This window comes from Aedes aegypti, chromosome 1 (assembly GCF_002204515.2).
Source record: "Aedes aegypti strain LVP_AGWG chromosome 1, AaegL5.0 Primary Assembly, whole genome shotgun sequence".
NCBI lineage: Eukaryota > Metazoa > Arthropoda > Insecta > Diptera > Culicidae > Aedes > Aedes aegypti.
This window is the reverse complement of record NC_035107.1, coordinates 23,977,187-24,000,060: the sequence shown is the minus strand read 5'-3', so window position 1 is coordinate 24,000,060 and position 22,874 is coordinate 23,977,187. Positions and strand designations below refer to the sequence as shown.

Below are 22,874 nucleotides of genomic sequence, written 5' to 3'. Positions count from 1 at the left end.
AACAAATGTTCTTTTTTTTATTGATCCATTGGGGAAAAAATGCTTTTCGACAAATGATCGATTGTTGAGTCTTAAAACAGTGTTTTTAACAATGCTCCAAATGTTTTTTTTAATGCTTCCATTCTAGAACTTTCGCCCCCTTTCTAGCTTTTTCGCCCCCCAAATTCAGATTTACAAATTTTCGCCCCCTTGGAACTGAAAATCGCCCCCCGGGGGGCGAATTCGCCCACTTTGGGAATCACTGCACTAGGGTATTCTAAAGTCTCGTAGAATGTAGAAACTACCAGTTTATCTAGAAGGTCGAAGGCCGTAGACCCAATGCCAAATGTGATGAGGCACAAGTAGGGTATTTAGAAGGCAGATTGAGATGGACTCTGTAGATATCTATGACAGTTAAAGCGTGCTAAATTCGTCAGGGAGGCAATACGCTAACCCGTAAGGCCACCTATTGGAACATAAATGCAGGAAGCGGAAGCGGTTTTCTTTAAGGCAAGCTTATTATCGCGGCTACAAGATCTAGGCGGATGATCAAGGCTGCCAGGAACACATAAATCGACTTTACGGTATATCGGCATTCACCAGATCTAACGAGCTATCAAGGAAAGAAAAGGTTATCAGTGTAGAAGTAAGCTTTACATGATGGAAGTAAGATCATTACTAGCTTAGCTGAGAAATTCGCCAAAATATCGACGAACAGTTATTTCAATAATTCTGTTGACCAAATGGGTTGCTGAAGCAACTCTAACTGAGTAGTGGGAATTTTTTAAGAAAGCTTACTTCTTTCGAGAAATATGCTGATTTCTGGAGCGAATTGTTCACATAGGAAGAAAGCTTTCGTGAGAAAGTTAAAAAATCAGAAGGAAGCTGATAATTCCCAAAGAAAGCTAGAATTCTAGGAGTAAGCCATGATTTCCCAGGAATCTTAATCGAGATCTACTATAAATCTCCCTAGAGGAATTTATTAACGAATTCATGACATAATGTTTCATGAAATTTCTGTAGAAATATCTGTATGAAACTACGGAGGAATCCTTGAGAGAACTCCTGAAAAAGTCCCTAATGCAATTCGTGGATAAATTATTGGAAAAAAATCTTCGATGAACCCCACAGATATTGTTGAAAAAGTCTTCAACGATTTCCCAAGCAATCTGCAGTAAAAACCATGTATGTAAAACACGGACAGTGTATCATGGGAGGAAAGGTAAGCTTTTTCAAAATTTCCTCAAAGCTTCCTCCAAGGATTTTGCGAGGAAAATTATGACGGGGATTCTATCTAATCCGTTTTTAAGTAACGATTTAAGGGGCTTTTCCACTAACTTCTGCAAGGTTTCACCTATCGTATTTTTTGGGATATATTCCATGAAACTTTTCATATCTATAGAGATTCTGTATGAATACCCCATGGAACAATGCTTTTATTAAATCCTTCTTTGTACACTCCAACCTCTTTTACGATTGAAATTAGAGAGTTATGATGTTCAGCAAGATTGTGCAGTAGATATAGGACTAACATGCAGTGGTCATTGAGAAGCAAAAGGCAGCGCTAGTGAGCATCGAAATTTTGTTTTTCTGATATCTCCGGATCCTGATTACTTAGAAAGATGGTTTCTTCGATAAAATTGTTCAGTAGCTCAAGGGCTATCATCATTTGAGCCAAGAGAATCAAGATTTTGCCACCAGGCTCCTGAAATATAGGCAAAACAAAACAATGATATCCGTTGACTAACTGATCAAATTTGCCGAAGACGCCATCTCTCTAATTTGAACCTGAGATATCTGCGAAACAAGATTTGCATGCATACACAATTTTGACTCAACTTGTTCAAAAAATGATAGCTACTGAAACAATTTTCCGAAGACATCATTTTTCTATGTGGTCAGGATCCTGAGATATCCGCAAAAAAAAAGTCTCAATGGACACTAACATTGCCTGGTGGCGGGATTCCGTATCTGAATGACCAATGCATCAGCTCTTGCCCAATTGAACATACTTCCCAAGACACAAACCTCCTTAATCATCAGGATTTAAAGATATATGATCCATAGGTTACATTCTCGTCTCTCAAGGTTCATATAGTGCTAGTTCGGAAGAGCGCCCCTACCGGCCAAGTTCTCAGCTAACAGGATGATCCTCAACTGCTAAAGGTATATCGTACTGTGTACCGAAACTTCGCCTAAGACTCTGCTATCTTTAAACGCATACACGATATTCACCAACACCTGTATTTAGCAGCTAAATTTTAGCTTATTCGTACCATAAAAAGTATAAGAATGAATGTGTTTCGCTTTCCCGAACTCAAAGTGAACACATAATTTTGAATCCTTCATAAAAAAGTTGGATTACAGTTGAAGAAATTGCTGAGCATTCAATTTTGCTATCCTAAAAATTTTATGATTTTGAACTTTTCTATTTCTTTTCAAACGGTGTTGCCAGCCACATGAACATGTTGTTGTTGTTGTTTGAGAAAGACTTTAACCCGAAGGTCATTCGTCCCTTTAAACGTTCATGTTTGCTTCGGCCGACTGTGTAGCATGCAATACTTCCTTCAACTTTGGCGAACATTCCGTATCGTTATCTTTAAATTTTTGTAGTAGTCTTTTTTGTGATAGAAAAATGAGGAATTTGTATACCTCTATCGCACAACATCAAAAATAGGAATATTTATTATCTATACCAGCAACACGAATACATATTGAAATAGATAAATTTTCACATATTTTTATCGCTAGCAAAAAAACGATTCAAATGTTCATTTTACCTGCACTATGTGGGTAAAATGAACAGCTGTTGGTGGTAAAATGAACATCATGCAAAAAACGTGAGCAAAACAAATATTTTTGAAAATTTTCATTGCATTCCCGAAAATATAACCATTAACGATTGTAACCCATACAAAAAAAAATATATATAAGGGAACAGATTTCACATCGTATCATAACGATATTCATCTCACTGAAAAACCTCAAGGCTACCGAGCTAAAAGTTACGTCACTTCTAGTTTTCATCGAGGTTTCCTAAAATCTTAGCTTTCGTTGATATTTTCAGTTCAATTGATCTCCGTATCAACCCGAACACTCCGATTTATGCTCTAAATCGTCCGTACGTTATAAAAATTCAATCAAATTCGTTTTTTCTCGGTAAACGGCAAGGTGTTCATTTTACCACCACTTCCCCTATAGAACGTAAATGGTCATTTTGGAAAGTTCTTAATCCATACTTCAACTTTTCCGAATAGCTCGGACCAGTATTTCCACATTTGGACGTTGCATTTTGCAAAAAAAACACAATTATAACCATGATTTTTTACGGCCGATTCTTTTTACGACACCCCTATACTGCCCATAAAAGCATAACTGTCCCATATGGATTTTCGAACCAACACATTTTTCGTCGCAACATCCATTTTACTATGCACATAAAACTTTACACACTTTGTTTGAAAATGTTGAGGAAAAATATGAGGTTGGTGCAGTCCCATATTGAAAAATAAAGGCATAACAGTCTCTATATGAACTTTCAACCGAAATGACAACAGCGAAACATGAATTTTGTTCAAGTTTATATTTTGCGATGTTCAATAGAAGCAAAATGAGTTACCTGTGAGGTTGTGCTGAATGAATATGGCAAGTAGAAATGTACTAGAAAATCATGAATTGGTATGAGAAGTCAAACTTCAAACTTTGAGTGGTGTTTTCTCAATGCCTACTTTTTCATTATGGGACAGTTATGCTTTTATGGGCAGTATAACGATCGTAAAAATAGGTCGGAGTGTATGATTTTTTGGAAGTGTTGCAGGCCTAGCCTGATATGAATTTATTGTAGTAGGCTTTGCATGTCAAATAGAATAGAAATATCAAGCATGTTTTATAAAATAATAAACCAACACCATCGTCTTTCCTTAATTACGACTGTTGGCCTGGGTTACGGCTATAACAGCTGGCGACGAGAAAAAGTTGGGAAGTAATTCGAAGACCCTCAAGATTTTTTCACTCAAGAAAATGGCAGACGCGGATCTGCCGCAATCCTGCAGCTCACCAATCTCATCGCTCATAGCTGGTACGCAAAGTATGATGACGTCATCACGCAGGACGGTTAATTTCTGGACAATGCCACCCGTGTAAGGTTGCTTCTTCGCAAGCTAAGCACACTTTTGCACGACAAGTACGTCAATACGATTCTCCCCAAGCACCCTTGGGATTACCTGCTGGAGGAGACCGTCACGAAGCTGAAGAAACTGTTCGGTCGACAGAAGTCGGTTTTCCATTCCCGTTACCAGTGCTTTCAGCACGCAAAAAGTGACGCGTGACTTCACCTAGTGGAGAACAAAGAAGCACGTCAACATTGTCTCCCGCAACCTGAAGAATCCTGTGAAAAGCAAGAAAGTACCCAAAAATCGATGCTGGAAGTGGTGTGACCAGCACTATGTCCGTGAGTGAGTGAGTGACTTGTTCAAGATGCAACAAGGACCAGGGTGTCGACCCAATTTTGAAAATAAAATTCCCTGACTTTCCCTGACCTTCCCGTCGTTTTCCAGAAAAATTCCAGAGCATGTTGATTTGTTTGTTTGGTAGAGTTTATGTTTTAGGTCGTATGAATGAACTGAGCAATAGTTTTACGATAATTTTCTTCAAGTTGATATGATAAAACTGAGCACTTGGGTATGTACTTTTCATACTTGATAATTCGTATTAATAAAGCGGTAAAAGCTGAGTAGAAGCTTAGTAAATCTGTAATTCTTAGTAATACTGATCATATTGAAACCTTCAATCGCAAAAGTTACTTTAAAAAATGTAGAAAACGATTGTACCTGGATATTAAATTACCTTAGATATAATGTCACAAGTTTCAGGCATAAAGGACAATTTTGGACACCTTCCGCAATTATACCATGATTACTATGTTTTTTTATTGGAAGGACTTTCTTCCTGAAATTTGACTACTTTTTCAGGTAAAATTACAGCCATTGTCAAAGAAATTTCTTTGGAAAATGCATCAAGGAGTTCAACAAAAAATTCTCACAAATTTCAATTTGGATTATTAAATGTTAATAAATCTTCGAGCTGTTTAGTAGAATAGCTATAAGTAGATGAAAAAACCGAATTTAGTACTATACCATTTAATTCCACTAGAGTTTGTATCCTTTGACAGATACGCTTATTTCGACCTTAACTGTAAGGCCGTCTTCAGTGTCGTGTACTAGACTCGACTTACACTAGTACACGACACTGAAGACGGCCTTACAGTTGAGGTCTAAATACGCGTATCTGTCAAAGGATACAAACTCTAGTGGAATTAAATGGTATAGTACTAAATTCGGGTTTTTCATCTACTTATTAAATGTGTTTTTCCAATATTTCTTTCTCCTGGAACTCCTCTTATATTTCTCCTAGAACTTCTTCAAATGTTTTATCAAAATATAAAACTTTAATATCACAATGAATTAGGTTTTAAAAACTCTTACCGGCGCGTATTTTCTTTGAAGCAAAGACAATATTCTGGCTGGTGAATAATGAAAGAAAATGTCTTCTCTTTGAAGAAATTGTTAACCGGAATTCGCCTACATGAATCTCTAAAAATATTGAAGAATTTCTTTGAGGCATATTTTTTTTCCTAGAAATTAATTTAGAATTCATAGGATATTACAGAAATACTTAAAAAAATGTTTAGGGATCACATACACTTTTTCCAAAATGTATTCATTTTTCTTAAAATTCTTCACCAAGACTCTTTACAGTTAATTTATTTAAGTTAATTTTTAGAATTCCGATGTGTTGTTTTTTTTAACTCAAGCAACCGTTCTCAACGAGAAATTTATCCAAATATTTTTAACGGAATGAGTTCTGGAATTGAATAACGCGCTAAAAATAAATTTTCAGATGTTCGTTTTAATGTGTCGTGCCTCCAACAATCCTCGATTTAACTCCACTAAGAATGAGTATTCAATGAGTATCTTTCAAGTACTTTTTTCAGAGGTTTGTGCTAACGTAAGAACTTCATGTACACTCACAGAACGCGACACAAGAACGGACATAACACATTTTGTTCTTACAGACAATTAAAAAAAGAATTCAAATATACCTTTTTAGTCGACCGGTTTCGATCTCGATCTAGCCCATCTACGGGACGATGTCCGACTAACCTTCCAAGTAATCTCACGAACTATCAAAGAATTATCAAGCAATTTCCTTCAAATTGAATTCCTGACATATCTGCTTCCATGGATTTTATGAATTCACAAAGATATCTTAGATAATAATCTTCATTATTTTGGGGGAATTTCCTGTATATTATTAGAACAAAATATAAACTAGACATATCTGTTAGTAAGCTCCTGAATAAAATCCTGAAGTAACGTTTGAAGTTCACGATATTTTCATAAAATCCTGGAAAATTGAAATTGAAGAATCAAAATTAAAATAGATAGCAAAATGGACAAATATCAATATTAGAGCACTTTGCGGTATTATCTTTATTGTTTCCAGAAAAGACATGATAAACAATTCAGGAAATATCCTGTCTTGCAGATTTGTGCTCTTGAAATTTTGAGATACGGTTTTAATCTTCACCTAAATATGAGATTCTTCATTGGTTGTTCTCTACATTTCGTTTTATCAGATTTACTTGGATATTTTGGGCAAACTTGTAAAAATTTACATGATTTGATAAAGTGGGTTTTATTTTTTCCACAAGATTTTGAAAAGAAGACAATGATCTAGGAAACTTTAGAACTAAATATCAATAAAGCAAACTACGACAACTTTGAAGAAATTGCTCAGAGAGCACTGTTGATGCTTTTCAATTCAGAAAATTTTGGATTCTAAGAATAAGTGTAGGTAGTAAAGTACAGCTTACATTCATATGCATAAAAGCGTTTTCTCAATCAACTTGTATGATGTTGTAGTATTGAATATTTTTCCATGACCTCTAGTGAAATTCCCTGACTTTCCCTGACTTTCCAGGTCAATAATCGAATTCCCTGACATTGCCTGACTTTCCAGGTTTTTCCAGGTAGTCAACACCCTGAAGGACACAAGGAATGGTACTGTTCCAGCAACAAGCCCACAGCTTCGAAACCATTCAAGCTTTCGAAGCCCAGAGAGAACGTTTAGACGAGAAGCATCTACACGGTTCACAACATTGCAAGCAAGCGAAAGTTCATCCCGGTCGAGCTCAACGGTGTAGCAGTCAAGCTTCAGAACGACTCAACGTCCGACATCACGGAAGAATCTGCTATCACGGCTTCTGGTGGCAACCTCAACCTTCTCGCCGAGTTGCATGCTGAAATCACTATAAAGAATGTTACCTAAACTGGTCGCATTTTCATCTCGGACAGCGCAGCACTCAACGTTCTTGGAATCGAGACTATGGATCTGTTCGATCTGCAGTCCGTACCGATCACCAGCTTGGTCAATGCCGTACAACATCGTCCGACCAACATTTCGATCAGTACGTCAGTCAACTCAAGCAACACTTCCCGGAAGTATTGCGAAACACGCTGGGTAAGAGCAAGTGAAGCTGTACCTGAAGCCTGACGCACGTCATTCCTATTGCCCGAAGCGGCTAGTGGCGTATGCTACACTTCGCAATATAGATGCAAAACTCAAAAGGCTTCAGAACAACGGTATCATTTCTCCGGTTCGATTCTCGGACTGGGCAGCTCCAATAGTCTTCGTGCGCAAGGTAGACAACATATCAGTCTGTGTGTGTGCTGATTATTCGACGGGGCTGAACAACGCGCTAGAATGCGACCAACACTAGATCACTTGCAGACATACCTTTCGGTGTATCGTTCAACTCCAAACCGAAACACACCACAGTTGGTATCTCCAGCAGAATCTCCTATCGCCACCGCTAGACCGGCTGAAGCAGCGCCACTGCCGGATATTCCCGAAGCTTCTTTTTCCGCTGGCCTTCTGACGCCGGCCTCACTCCGGATGCGAATAAAGACTTCCCCAGTGGCTCTCTTCTTAAGACTTCTTCTAAAAGGGGGAGATGTAGCAGGCCTAGCCTGATATGAAATGATTGTAGTAGAATCAGAAGACATTACAGCATGGCCCGCAAGATGTTGAAACTAAAACTAACCGTGCTGCCATAAGTGTGAACGAAATTGTAGAAAAGAGAGAAAGAAGTATAGAGCACACATGAAGCAAATGCGACCGTATTAGAAAAATTATTGATGACACTGTTTTTCCAACCAATCAAGTCCGAGTCAATTGTCCGACTACCTGTCTTAGATGTTTGTAAACAAAACGGCCAGCACTTCCTCACCTACCCTTACTGGTTTTCTCCTCAAAGTGAGCATAAGCACCAATAATTACTAAAATAATAGCTCGTACCAACACCATCGTCTTTTCTTGGTTACGACTTTTGGCCTTGGTTACGGTTATAACTGGAAGATTGTCTGGGTTAATAATTATCTGGGAATTTTCGAAAAAATGAATTTTCGGAGAAAAGCCTGAAATAACTGTTAAAGCATTGTACAGCCACTCACGATTCGTATAGCCGTTAATGCTATGCTATGCTGAAAGCCTGAAATAACTGTTATAAAAAATCCCAAAGTATCTCAGATCTCAGTTAAAAGTTTGCTAACGTGTACTGATTGCTTTGAAACAACTTCTGAAGATATCCCTTGAAAAATCCCAAAATTTAAGCATATTTTTTATGAGCATTCATACTGAAAAATTGCATTGAGGAGTTTCTGCTGGTTTAGGAATATATTCACGATTTCCAAAATCACTGGAGGAAATAGGAGAAAATCATAATTCGAACTTGAGCTTGGTTGGCCACCTGTGGTATCTACTTTTGTATTGTCAGGTCTGATGCACTTATGCATTGAATCCACCAGATGACTCTTCTGAACTAAAAGACATCGTCAGTTCACAAGTGCTGGCAACAATGGCGATAGGATACAGGCTAATAAGGAAAATCAGAAGGAGCGCTTTTGTATTTGCACACTCTGTAGATCGTGAATACCTCTGGATCTGGGCGAGCTCATGTAGATTACATAGGTGTCTGGGATGAGATTGATTACTGCACAAGTTCTTTTGGTGAGCCAATATCCAATGCATCATGCATAAGCTAGGTAACAACTTTCCCACTTGAATGACCCTTTGAGGACCACATTTGGCCGGTGTTAAATCAGAATTCTTTGGCTATTAAAACAGATGTTTCCAACGCTGTTTCGCTAGAGATGTTTCATCAAAAAGATACATCCAGAATCAATACCAACAAAAGTATTATTTTAGTATCCGAAATGCTTGGAGTGCGTCTCCAAGAAGATTTTATAGATTTCAAATTAAGTATGCTCCTCAAAAAAGCAAAAAGGTTTCCACAACAATTCAGGGTAGATCTTCTCTTTGGAGCAGAAATCCTTCATGGCTAAGATCACAAAAAACGTTTTTGAACATTCAGGGAGGATTACTGGAAAACTATTTGTTGCACCAGGTCAACTGCGTTGAATTCATAATCCACTGTAATTCCGGCAGTCTAGTAGAACTGTATGTAATAATTACATGTATCCCACTCACTCACCTCGGATACTGCGGGCCGCACTGGGTGTAACAGCAGTTGTTCCAACAGCCGCGCGAAAACGGATTGTAGCCACCCTTGAACTTGCCGGTGACCTGCTCGTTTGTGGTTCGCCCTCGCGACACTAGCACCATATGAAACCCGGTCAGGCCGAAGATCGGTATCGCCAGCAGGGTGACGATCGCCATCAGGACCATCCTAGAAGAACAGGTCATAAGTTGCTGAGCACATTCTGTACTATTATCTTGGGGAACTTACGCCACGATCGGTTCCACCTCCGTCAGTTTGTCCTTCTCCTTCTGGAGGACGTAGATCAACGAGAGCGAGAAGATGCTCAGCATGTGGATCGACAGCGAGATCAGGAAGAAGAAGAAGAACCGGTAGTTCCGCCGGCCGATGCAGTTGTTCACCCACGGGCAGTGGTGATCGAATGTCTGTCGTGGAGAATCAAAAAAGCTGATTAGCAAAGAAACCATAGGGTGGAAATTATGAGAGCAATTTACCTCGATGCAATGGTTGCATACGGAGCAGTGCGAACACCGTGGCGGTCGGTAGAACTTACACGTCACGCACCATTTCATCCGCACCGTGATGCCATTGATTTCGGCATTTTTGTACAGCGGAGCCCGGAACTCGTCCTCACGATCTTCGTCAGGTGGGGCTGCGAATAGAAAAGCAAACAAACAATTAAAGCGACATCAATCAACAGGTTTCTGATAGGTAGGTACCTCAATGTATGGTTAATTGGCAAAACTGAGTCATTGTCGCACTAAGAGATATTCGGACAATATAGCTGACCAAAAGTATTACGAGACATTTTTCGCATTCTTTATGTTCTGAATAAGTTGGTAGGTTTCGAAAGATTATCATGACTTACAAACTTGAAAGGAATTACCGGTAGGGTTTTTTAGTTCCTTTATTAGTATTATTCCAAACATTACATTTATTTCTTATAACTTGGTGTTATGTGTTAGAAATCACTATCATCCTAATTTGGTAAATCTAAATTAAGCTTCTATTAAAATGTGGTTAGAAACCTATTTGCAAATATTTCAAACCTGAGTATAAGACATTATTTCACAACTATTTATGTGTCATATGCAGAACATTATTTCAAAATCTGAGCATATTAAAAAATAGTTTTGGCCTGGGAGGGAGAAACCAATACAAAATTTGTGTACGTCATAGTGAGCCGAGATTCCGCTGTCACGAACTGTCACTGTGAGCCCAGATCTCAAACATTGGACTAACATGGAAAAAGCGCGTAACTGATTAAAACACATTTTCGAATTTCATCTAAAGTAACAAAAATCGAATGAAAATCAATTCATGCACACAATGCAAGTAATGTCACGTGAGCACCTTTCAATCGGATTGAATATAAAGCATTGAAAAACGCATCGTTTTACTTTTTCCAATAAAAATGAATATTTAGTGCATAGAAAACTGTGGCCCTTTTTCCTTGTTTGTCAGGAAAAATCGAAAGTACACAACAAAAGAAAACTAGCGATTTTCCCCAAGCCTGCCTTGATTGTTGTTGGCAAGCTGGAGTTATCTTGCAGTTCAAACAAACATTGTTCTATATTTCGTGTGTAGTATCGGTGCCTCCCTCCCAGGTTTTGGCCAGCTACATTCACCAAAAACACCTTAGTGTGCCACTTGAGGAGAGAAGCAACAAGGTTAATCGGTGATTGTGTTTCTTGATAAGCACCTTGCAGCGCTGCACGGGCGAGATGCAAATGAGAAGATAATTGCTCTTCTCTTTACCTTCCCCGCAGGTAATTAACGGATTTATCAAAGCAGAGCACGTCGCTCGCCGTTGTTCGTCGCTTTTTTTTTTTCTCGTTGCGGGCATTCGGCACTGATTTGTTGATCGGGCGTTTCCCCGCCAAGCAAGCCAAGTGGGTGACCATTTTTGGGACCGATAAGCGTCTTATGTAAGCCCAATTCCAATCGAATTCAAGCCATGATCGATCGTTTGAATCACGAATTTTCGAAGAAATTGGAATAATAAGATTTTAGGCAAAATGATGAACAATCGCCGTTCAGCTGGAATGGAGAACGGATGTGATAATGAACGACGCGTCGAGACGTGCAGACGGTTCTATGTACGTAACTAATTTTGAAGCAAGCTTGACGCACTACGGACAGCAGCAGGTGTTTTGAGCTTTATTTTCAAAACAGTCATTCTATTAACATCTGCTGATGTATCTATCGGCATCGTGAACTTTATCAGTAAGGATAGAAGTCTAGGTAGAAACATAGGAAAAAAGCGTGTATCACATATTTGCAAAATAGATAGCAACATGGAAGGAGATCACCAATTTGTAAACTAAACCTGTCTAACGGTTTGAATTGTTGTTCCAAATCATCCTGTGACCAAAAATCGCGTACTAAAGTCTGGAGAGATAAATATGCCTGATTCTTTATTTTTTACATAATCCTCTCAGTATTAGTGTTTCCTCTTAAGAAGATCACGAGCATACTTTGGAAGACTCTTAAAATCTCTTACAATTATGTCCATGGATCATTCTAGAATTATGCTTCAGAATTGTTTCGGTTGGCGTCAAGAGCTAGTAGTGGCGCTTAAGCCTAGACTATAATAAGAGCCAGAACACTAGGCGAAAATTCCAATGTTCCAGCTCCTGAACCATTGGATAACTATGGAGTGAAAATAATCATTCTCGCTGGTCACAAGTCGCTGGCCTCTTGCTAATTAGATTCCTCTTCTTATTTGCATTACGTCCTCACTGGGACAAAGCCTGCTTTTCAGCTTGGTGTTCTTATGAGCACTTTCTTTGCCAAAGTTGCCATTTTTGCATTCGTACATCGTGTGGCAGGTACGAAATTTTCATTACAAAAATATCCTGGACAGACCGGGAATTGAACCCAGACACCTTCACCATGGCTTTGCTTTGTAGCCGCGGACGCTAACCACTCGGCTAAGGAAGGCCCCTGCTAATTACAGGGTGTCCATTCAAAATCAGTTTTCCAATTCCCAGATTTTTCTCGGATGCCTAAAAATTTTAAACCGAACTACATCAAAACCCTTCGACTTGCTATTTTTCCGACCTTTGTAAGTAAGTGCTGATACCGTGAGCTGCTCTAATTCCGTGTGTTGCCTAATACCGTGTATTTGGGAATTATGTGGATTTCTAGCATATTATATTATTTATTTTTCTAAATGATTGTCACAAACGTTAGCACATTAAGTAGTATTTAGAAAGCCATGACAAACTTTAACTAAAGTTGCACACACAAACAAGCAAAAATAATGTTAGAATGTAATCGCCTGGTGCCAATACACGGTATTAGCGCACGGTTGCTTATGTGTTCCAAATACCGTGTTTCAGTTATAATTCCAAAATGGCGAAGTGAAATATATATTTTATTTCGCGAATCAATCATGCAAACCTCAATACGTTCTTCGATACAAAAGTTTTATTTTTGATGCGCTTCGTTCGTTCAATTAAGAGATGTTTCAAAATGTGACTCAGCAGTCGGGGTCAGATGCACGGTATTTGGAACAGTGGTATGTTTAACAACATCAACTGTAACTATGGTTAAAATTTTCAAAATGGTTCAAATCATATTTTTTATGCAAAGTATATAAAACGGTCTACTACCGTTTTGACTCATATTCCGAACACTTAAGGCCAACAGTAACTTCAAATGCATCTGATTGGCATAATTTGGCTGATATTTGTAAAAAAAAATAATTTCTTCGCAAAGTCTAACTGTTAGCTGTTGAATGTATCAATAAGAATGTTGATTTAATTAGTTTTAGTATTGTTTTTACGTAAAAATATGGAACAACATTTTGATTCAAATGCCGAACACTGTGTTCATTCTGTCTCATATTCCGAACACCTTGATTCAAATTCCGAACAGCACGAATACATCGTATTCAAATGAATAACTTCGCAAATAAATTTATCTGAGCTTGTTCTACAGGTCTCAAACTAGAGAATCATCACTACTCCCGCGGTTTAAATTATATTGGAGACGTCGAAATTGAATTACAATTGACTGCCATTTTCTTGTTATTTGGTGACATATTTCAGCGAAACATTTCAACCAAATCACCATACAAAAACGGAGTGTTCGGAATATGAGTCTGTTCGGAATTTGAGACAAAACGGTATATAAAACATAAAAGACTTGAAAATAATCATACGTTATTTTTATCTGATCGATTGAAACTTGATTTTTTTTAACCTCACGGTAATAAAGCATGTCACGGTATTTGATTTGACTTTCAAAATATTCGTTTTTAATTTCAAAAGATTTTTTCATCGGTGAAAATTTTTATACTTTTTGATAATATTAGAGCATTTTATTTTCCTACATAAAGATTGACAAATATTGTAAAAAATAGCAATACCACTGCAGTTACATGTTAGATTAAATAGAGTAAAAGATTTAATAGGTATTGAAATCTAATCTAATCATATTATCAGAGTTTTGTAAATTCTGCAGCTGTTTGCTCTAGCATGTTTAGTAGTTCAGAATTAGGTAGAAATTATTTGCCACTTTTTCGTTTTGTTTTCATTCCATTAGTGCTAATTCGGAGGACTTGATCTAAGTTATTTATGAATTGTTTGAATGATATTTTTACAATTCTTTGGGTTCAAAATAATATTGGTTTGAATTCTGCAGGAGTATTGGACAAACAGATATCAAAGGTTTATTGTAAAGTCAAAAAAAAACAACATTGAAGATCTTTTCAACAAACATAAAAAAATGTCAGAACTAAGAACTGCTGCCTAACCTATTTTTATACTAGGTCTTTGAACGTTTTCTTTTAAATAGATTCAAATCGTTGATCAAAAAGTCCCTTAAAATTTTAGAATCCGGTGAAAAAAGTATTTGGCACGGCGGAAATAACCTCCCAAGCCATCAAAAGTTCAGATTACACTTTATTAGTGAACTCATAAGTTCAAACTTGGTCCGGAATTAGGTTTTTGGAACTTTTTTGCTGATTAAATCGTTTATGATGAACTCGATTTGAACATAAGTATCAAGTTCAATAAAAGCACTAAGCACACCTATAATGAACTTTAGTTTGATATGGGAGTACACAGTAAGTTCAAATGATAACTTTGAAGCAACTTGAAAAGAATAAAGTTGAACTGGTTTTAAACTTCGTACAGTAAGTTAAGATTAAGTAATAACCGTACAGGTTTGGAACTTCTTTTGGACTTTGGAAAAGTAAACAGAGCAGAAGAAAAAAAACTTTCAAACATCTTTATATGAGTAGTTTCATGCACTGCAGAGTTCCCACTGTATTACATAACACACTAAAATTCATATTCAAATAGATGTAGGAAGAAAAGAAAATTCCAGCGCTAAATAGCGAGTGCATCAAACTCTCATCGGCAACAAGCAAAGTTCCCACAGCTTCTTGGGGGTTTCAGCTTTGTTGGTAATCCTCATTTAATCTTTAACCACAAACCTAGTCACTGGCGTCTATTGCATTATTACGTTTATTTTATTTTGTTATGACTTCTTAATTACTGTTATTGAACAAGTATTGTTGCCAGTAGTTTGTGAATTTGATAAATCCATTGCGATTCAAAACAAACTGAGGAATGTCATATGATTCAAGTTTACATAAAGTTCGTAATAAACTTGTTGATACTTTCAAATGTACCGTGGACGTACCATATTTGACGCGGGTAAGAAAATTCTAAGTTCAAACACTTGTCAAATTGTCTAAATCTGTCCGATTTTGTTGAAATTTGAACCTATGCTAGCTCAACTATTATAGAATTAGGGAAAAATCAGTAAAAAAATATTAAACGTTTTTTTCTTCATGTTTGTATGACTTTTTGTGGATCACATTAGGTTCCTTAATTGACGCATCAATTCTTCAATGTGCCTAATTTGACGCACTATGTTCCTTATTTGACGCACTTACAAATAATTGCTTAAGTTTAAAATATACAAGAGTTTCAGTATTCAATAGTTCAATTAATTGAAAAAAGCGCTTTAGAGTGAACGTAAAAGTTAGAATCTTAGGAAAAAGTTTTGAATGACGTCATCCGGTAGTACTTTTGCTATGCGTTTAGTTAGTGTAGAAAATAAAACCGGCGATTGAGTTCAATCCATAGTTAAGCATTATTGTTTATTTTAAAATATTTTCGTCATGATATCAAACAAGGGAAAGGTTTGAAAACTACGTTGCGCTGAAACGGGGAAGGTAGTTGATAAAATAAGGACAAATTGGTCAAAAACTAGAACGAAACCAACCGGTTCCAAAAAATGGTCGGTTGAGAATCTTCGTTACTTATAACACGTGAACTACGCCTACTTGTCCCTTGTTCTATGTCACCCTTATGGACCGCGGGACAAATATGCGTAGAACCAACGGCAGTATGGGCGAAATAGATCTAGAACCATATATGGGGTCATACATTAAGTACGTCATGTTATTAGGGGGAAGGAGGTGTTCTGCAAGATATGACGAATCATACAAGTTTTTTAAGGCTCCATATAAAAAGTGTGACGTAGGGAAGATGGACGGGGTTTTTGTAGAAAATTGTATGTTTATGTGACACGTATCTCATGGACACCCCCTATTGTATAAATTATACGAAACAAACCATTGAACCTACACCTCACCTCCTGACGCATTTATTGAAGCTTCCTTGAAACATTATGGGACGTCCACAAACCGCGATAAATTGTACAATTTTCAACCCCTCTGCCACATTTATTTTATGAAAAAATGCGAATATTTTGTATGAATCGTTGCGTTTCCCTGAACCTCCTCCTCTTCCTAAAAACGTGACGCAATCTATGGGTGACCCTTTACATGTGATTACATAAAGCATTGGGTTGTTCTGCGGACGGATTTTTTGAATGTAAGCACCATAAATATTTCTTTTCCTATTTTCAATTGAACAAAACATGCTGAACAAAAAAGCAAATAATTAGGAACATTGTGTGCCTAACTTGACGCACAAGATTTTAATACAAAAATATGTATTGAACCTTAAAAACAGAAAAAATTCGACGTCATATTATGAATAAAAAAAATATTACTGACTGTTGTTGATGATATTGCTGTAAAACAGTACAATATTTTAATTAAAATTGATTAACAATATTTAGCACATTCACTAAGGAATGAAAAAATTGACGCACTTGTCGTATGCATTTTCAAATAATTTTTATTTTTTGCCCATTATTAATCAAAAATAAACTTTTTTTGATTGAAATCTTTCAATAACATGTAAATGAAGATTTAGGAATCAATTTCCGAATGCTATTCTGAACTAGAATTAATTTATAATAAAATCAATTAGAAAATGCGTCAAATTTGGACCCGCGTCAAATATGGTACGTTCACGGTATATTGCATTATATCTCCACTTCTTGGAGATTTCAAAGTTCCGATAATGTTCTATCTCTAATGTGTAAAAGCACAAATAGACGAAATCAGCATATTGAGTGAAATCATAAGGATTTGCTCAACGCATTGATGGATCAGTGGTATGTACTCAAGATACAAAGAGGAGGATCCGTGTTCAAGACTGATGTAATGTTCTTCATAAATTTAACTAAAAATAACATAGTGACAGGTGTTTCCTTTCAGAAAATCCAGCAGTAATGATAAATTACAATAATAGGAAGAAAAAATGTTTGTGTAATATTTTTAAGTTTGTTATTGAGTTTTATAGCATTCTATCAAGCACAGAAAACAACTTGTTGTGAACTCAAGTTCGATGAGTAATTTAAAAAGTAAGCTGAATAGAACGCTAACTTAGGATCAACTGATTAAGCCTAATTGTGCTGTGTTATCCGAAACATTGGGCTTCCAGTATTTATTTTCAGTCGGTCCCACTAACTACGAAAAGTCAAGGAGAATATCTAAATGTTGACCATAGCACACCAAAATAGAAAATTTGAATAGCCAAACCATTCACTTCACACCTTACAAATTATGACCCATAACCCTAAAAAAAGCTTAATCTCATTGGATCCAAGGAAAGATGTTTTTAGCAGAAACTATATCTCGTTAAAAGAACATTTTAAGGGGGCAACGTGGCGTAGTTGGCTACATGTTCGCTTCATAAGCGGATCGTCATGGGTTTGATACCCAGCCCCCCAACAAAAAACTCTTCGTCAGTCTGCTTGAAAACTACACGAGCTGCACCCGTCCAACACCATGGCCGTCTGAAAGCGGACTGACAACTGACCCTCTTCTGAACGAACATGCTCTAATGTACCTGGATAACATGACGATCGACCAACGGCAAAGAATAATGGATTTCTCTCTGGAACAGCAACATCACAAGTAACGTTGGATCAGATCCACAAATAGATTTAATCGATAAAGCAGAAAGAACAACTGTCAAATTTGAATTCGCTCTAGTGATGCCCATGCTGGCGAACAAGAGCTCAATAAATTAAGTAAATAGAGAATAAAAAAAAGAACATTTCGACATAGATTTTTTCATCGATTTCTCTTCACCGTTGCTCACTTTGCATTTTTGAAAATTGAAAAGATTAAGTAACTTCATAAACAACAAATGTTACAGATTTATTTATTTTGGCGAAGTTAATAGCGAAATAGAGGTTCGATGAAAAGAATCCGCTCATGTCACTTAAACTCTTATGAAGGAACAGTGTCGATTTAATTGTTCCTCTATGAAGCATACTAAAAAATTGACAAGTTGACATAAATCTATAACAGCATCTTTCTAGTAATCCATCTGCCCAAGAATAATTTACCAAGCCTTAACCAAGAATAAGCATCTCCAATAATCCGCCGAACAGAAACTCGTAATAAATTGGCCCATACTTTTACTTTTAGTAGTAAAATCACTCCAGAAAAAATCTTTTTAGGTCAGCTTTCCACTAAGCGCTTGAATTCTACTGAGAATCAGAGGCAACTCGTAACCTCACTTTTTACCTGTTCTACGAATCTAAAAATGGATAATTCGACAAATTTAGATTATGAAGCACAAAGTGAATAGTTGGAATCTTCTTTTCTAACAAAGCTCTACTTGTTAGATGCAAATTTGTTTCTGAAAGTCAAGAATTTATAATCGTGGAACAGGTAGACTTGAGGTTAGGGAATCGCCACTGCTGAGAATAAAAAAAATCTTTTATAAAACTTGTTTGTAATGTTATAAGCTATCCACTACTTAACTTCCAAGTTATTTTCCAAAGCACCTTCAATTACCTGATCAATTATCGCATAGATTCCCGTAAGAATCTCATCAAGAATAGCCATGAATTTTTATTTAAACCTATCAAGCATCTCACCTAGAAGCTTGTCGGGAATAACTCTGTGTCCTTCTACAAATTTTTCAAGGATCTCAATGATGTTTAACGAAATCTCCTTTGAATTGGCTCAATATTTTGACGTCAGAAATGTTTAAATCATCTCAAAAGAAATCTATCCCTCTAGCATCGCACTAAAAGTTAATCATAATGCGAAGTTTTAGTTGTCAGTTGTGTATCTTGTGGCAAAATTTTTCAGTTTTGTCTACAGTACCAGGGTTGTTAACGTTAATTAACGATTAACGCCATTTCGTTGATTCGTTGACGTTGATTGTAACGTTTAACGAATCTTCCGTTGCCTCGTATAAAATAGTTGATTAACGATAACCATAACGTTTGGCGTTGATTTGACGGTAACGGCTTCGTTATTTTTTATGTTACCTTTATGGTAATTGTGTATTGTGAAACCTAACTTAAGGATGAATATTTTTTTTTTTTATCTAGAAGTCTAAGTTGAATTTCTACTGCTTTCCAGCTTTACAACAGTATTTAAGGTGAGTTTTCGCTCGTACAGCAAATTGCTGAAAAACTTCGAAGTAGTTTTTTCTTCAAGGTAGGTTTTTACACTTACAACCGTCTCAACTGAGTAATTGGGAAAAGGATAGAATAAAACAGTTTAACCAATAACTTTAAAAATATAATTATATATTGTGGAATACATTTTAAATAACAGTTAGTGTATGTATGCCGAAGTGTCCAACAAATGTTCTTGATCAGCTTGAAAAACTCCAATCTTTGAGATGAGAGTGGGTCCAATCATCCATAGCTGTATTTTTGGATAAATATACTCTGCCCATACTCGCATAACTGTCCCATTTGAATTTTATCCATTTTTGAGTTAGCTCCGTGAATGATGGTTATTTTTAGTGTACTTCCCTAAATCATGCTTGAAATTGAATTTTTGTATTGACAAAATGTGGAAAAAATACCAAACCATGTGTGTCCCATATTACAAATACCCGCATAACAGTCCCATTAGTTGATCATGACGAAATTGAAACAAACCCATTTTAATAATATGTTTTGTAATCTTGCATCGTGGTTTTCATTTCATTAAAAGAAAGAATATCACAAATTGTACTGATTAAAACCATGTTTATTCACGAAAAATACTTTTTCTAGCTTGACATGAACATTTTCTAGAGTGACTTCTGTTGCAATAAATTATAGAACCACAACAAAAAGTATATATCCTTGCGAGGCTAAAAAAAAACAAGAAAAATAGAATCTCCTTGAAAGAAGGTTTGGCCAATTGTCAACTTATTTAAATAATTGTAAACGAAATCTCCAGCAGGCTCAACTTTCGTCGGTATGAAAGGGGACGTTTTTCGCGCACATCGCCATTGGTATCATCGACAGGATTTTCATAGTCACACGGAGTATATATAACATCTAATGCCGAGAAAGGATAGTTCTGGACACACAACAGTATTATCCACACATGGGGAATCGCATGATTGAAGCGATTGTCGTCATTGAGATCCAAAACTTGCTCTATTAGTTAAATTCCTCGGTATGGTTCAAATCCAACGCTCCTGTGCAGTGGGGGGATTAAACCAAGCGGCCAACAGAAACAGACAAATCAAATTTTCAACACTATCATTGTATAAAGTATAGTACCTACCACCGAATAGTACTTCGAAGTAAATTTGCAATTAAAACATGCGAGTACCTACTAAAAGTTTCAGAAGGAAAAATGCCTTGTGATCAATTGTAAACTTCAATATTAATGTGTCAACGAGCGTGATAACAAAGTAAGCGAGTCCTAAGGAATGGGACTGGTATGCGGGTATAATTGCGGTTGGCTAGAGAAGTACTCGGATAACGAGTCCCATTGGCTTGGGTCCCAGATTTGGACTTCAGAAACAACCATTTTAACCGTGTTACAGTTGTTGACGATTTTATAATATTGTAATGATAGTGTGTAGAGTAATGCTACCACGATTTATTGCTATCAGCAGCGGTGGAACGAACACATTTGAAAATATGTTTAGAAGCGTTTTTCTCGACATGACGATTTTCCTAATGGGACTGTATTGCGAGTATAGGCAGTACTTTAACAAGAAAGATCTGTCTGTGCTACGAAGCGTTTTCGGAAAAGGTGGTTTTGGACTGAAACAAGACGATTGATGTTGATTTCGGTTCTTGCAGCACCTATGCACATGATTTGAAGCGTGGTGGATAAGTAAGGTCAAGGTACTCCTCGATCATCAGGGTACTTGTCGTTCATGTTCGTGCTGATTCCAGAATGCTTTCTACCAGTCCTCATTTCTGTTCGTCAACAGGAGACACCGTCTGGGAAACTCAGGTAAAACACTTGAGATCGGCGTCGGCGTTAATCCAATTGAGCACTCGGTTTATTCACTAATGGTCTTGCTGTCTCTGGTAAAACCAGGATTTTCACTAGATGAGTCCCTAAATGTGCCCGTTTCAACATGTTGGCGCAGAAATTTGACGAATCGGCGGGATCTTAGTGTGGTTATTTGAAACCGCTTGATTGCTGGATGTCCGCGACGGAAGCAACCTTTTGATGGGAATGCAGCGATAGAGGCCTTTAACTCATTTGTACAATTTACAAATTGAATTGGAAAAAACGCGAAAATTTTTGACCGATCGGTCCGATCAGGCTGACTGTTGAATGCAGATTGATACATTTTCCTTAGAAACACACCTGCATAGAAACGAATTGTTTATAAGAATAACAAGTATTTTGCGAAGCTCTATCAATCGCATAATCAACGTTTGATTAGCGATACCCGTTGACGTTAATTCGACGAAACCCGTTAACGTTGACGCTAACAGCTAAGAAAAGGAGTTGACGTTAATCAACAAATAAATCAACGTTAACGGCGTTAATCGTTGATCAACGTTAACAACCCTGTACAGTACCTACTTAAAATTGAAAACAATTGATTCACTTATATTCGGAATACATATTTCTCCCGGTGTGTTCTACAATTTCCCGTATTTTTCCCGACCAAATGAAATTCCCGTGTTTTTCCCGCTTTTCCCGGATTTCCCGGATGGATGGACACCCTGAATTTAGTTAGATATCATATCATAAGTCTCCTTTCCTATCTCAGTAACTAAGAAGATGGGCGTGTCCGGCAATGAAAGCTCTCATGTCTTCTCATCGGAACTCTGATCGGATGGCTATTCACTTGAAAAAGCCTTCCATAAGATCCAATCCATCGGAAAAACATTGAGAAAGCCAAAACATGGAAGCTCTCAGTATGCAATCTACAAATTACTCACTTCAGGAATTCTCTAAGATGGTTTTTTTTCAATAATTCTTCTGAAAGGTGTGTAATACTCACGAGCTTAGGATTCCATTACCTCTTAGAATTTCGTTTCGAAATCACCTCAGGATCGCCCTAACAAATCTACTACAAACTTAGGAATTTCTATTATTTATTTAGGATCTTTTTGAAAACCTCTCAAAAATATTGTTATAGCTGTTAAAGTCTTGTTCATAATTCAGAATCACAGAATCACACTGAACTTTTATTCAGAATTTTCTTGGGACCCCTTTTTAAGAATTCTAAGATTTGCTGAATTTTAATGGGACTATTTTTGATTCTTCGATATCTCCTAAGCATTACTCTCAGAAATCTTGTTAGTATTCCCGTCAATAATCATGTTAGGAATACTCCCAAAAGTTTTATTTGGATTCCTCTAACGACTCTTCATTTCAGGAAACTTGCTTTAAATGTTTCTTGATACCTACTCGTTGGTAATCTAATCTGACTGATCTATTTTAAGAATCCCTTAGAAAATGCGCGATTATCTCGCAATTCGAAATTGCTGAATTCATCCTTCATCCCAAAGGTATCCCCATCTATCGGTAAACTGCTTCCTAAGCGAACCTTGTTGCGCTCGGCTCCATCAATAGGGTCCTAAAATGTTTAATGAAATCTTGTTTTCATTTCATAACACGAAAGAGCATGTTACAGCAACTACTTTAGCATTTTTTCCCGCTCAAATAACGGATTTATCATATTTTTTTTTTTTTTTTTTTTTTTGTCGGTAGCGATAGGGGTAGTACTGGCAC

General features: G+C 36.9%; 1 protein-coding gene across 1 annotated transcript in view; it reads right to left on the bottom strand.

The window, feature by feature from the left end:
- LOC5566787 (ataxin-2 homolog) overlaps positions 1 to 22,874 on the bottom strand; it is a 176,232-nt gene that overhangs the window by 71,921 nt on the left and 81,437 nt on the right. The window contains exons 3-5 of the mRNA XM_021839170.1: positions 10,033 to 10,190; positions 9,788 to 9,963; positions 9,533 to 9,727 (exon numbers count right to left, since the gene is read on the bottom strand). Coding sequence (XP_021694862.1) covers positions 9,533 to 9,727; positions 9,788 to 9,963; positions 10,033 to 10,190 — 529 coding nt within the window. The remainder of the gene's footprint in view (positions 1 to 9,532; positions 9,728 to 9,787; positions 9,964 to 10,032; positions 10,191 to 22,874) is intronic.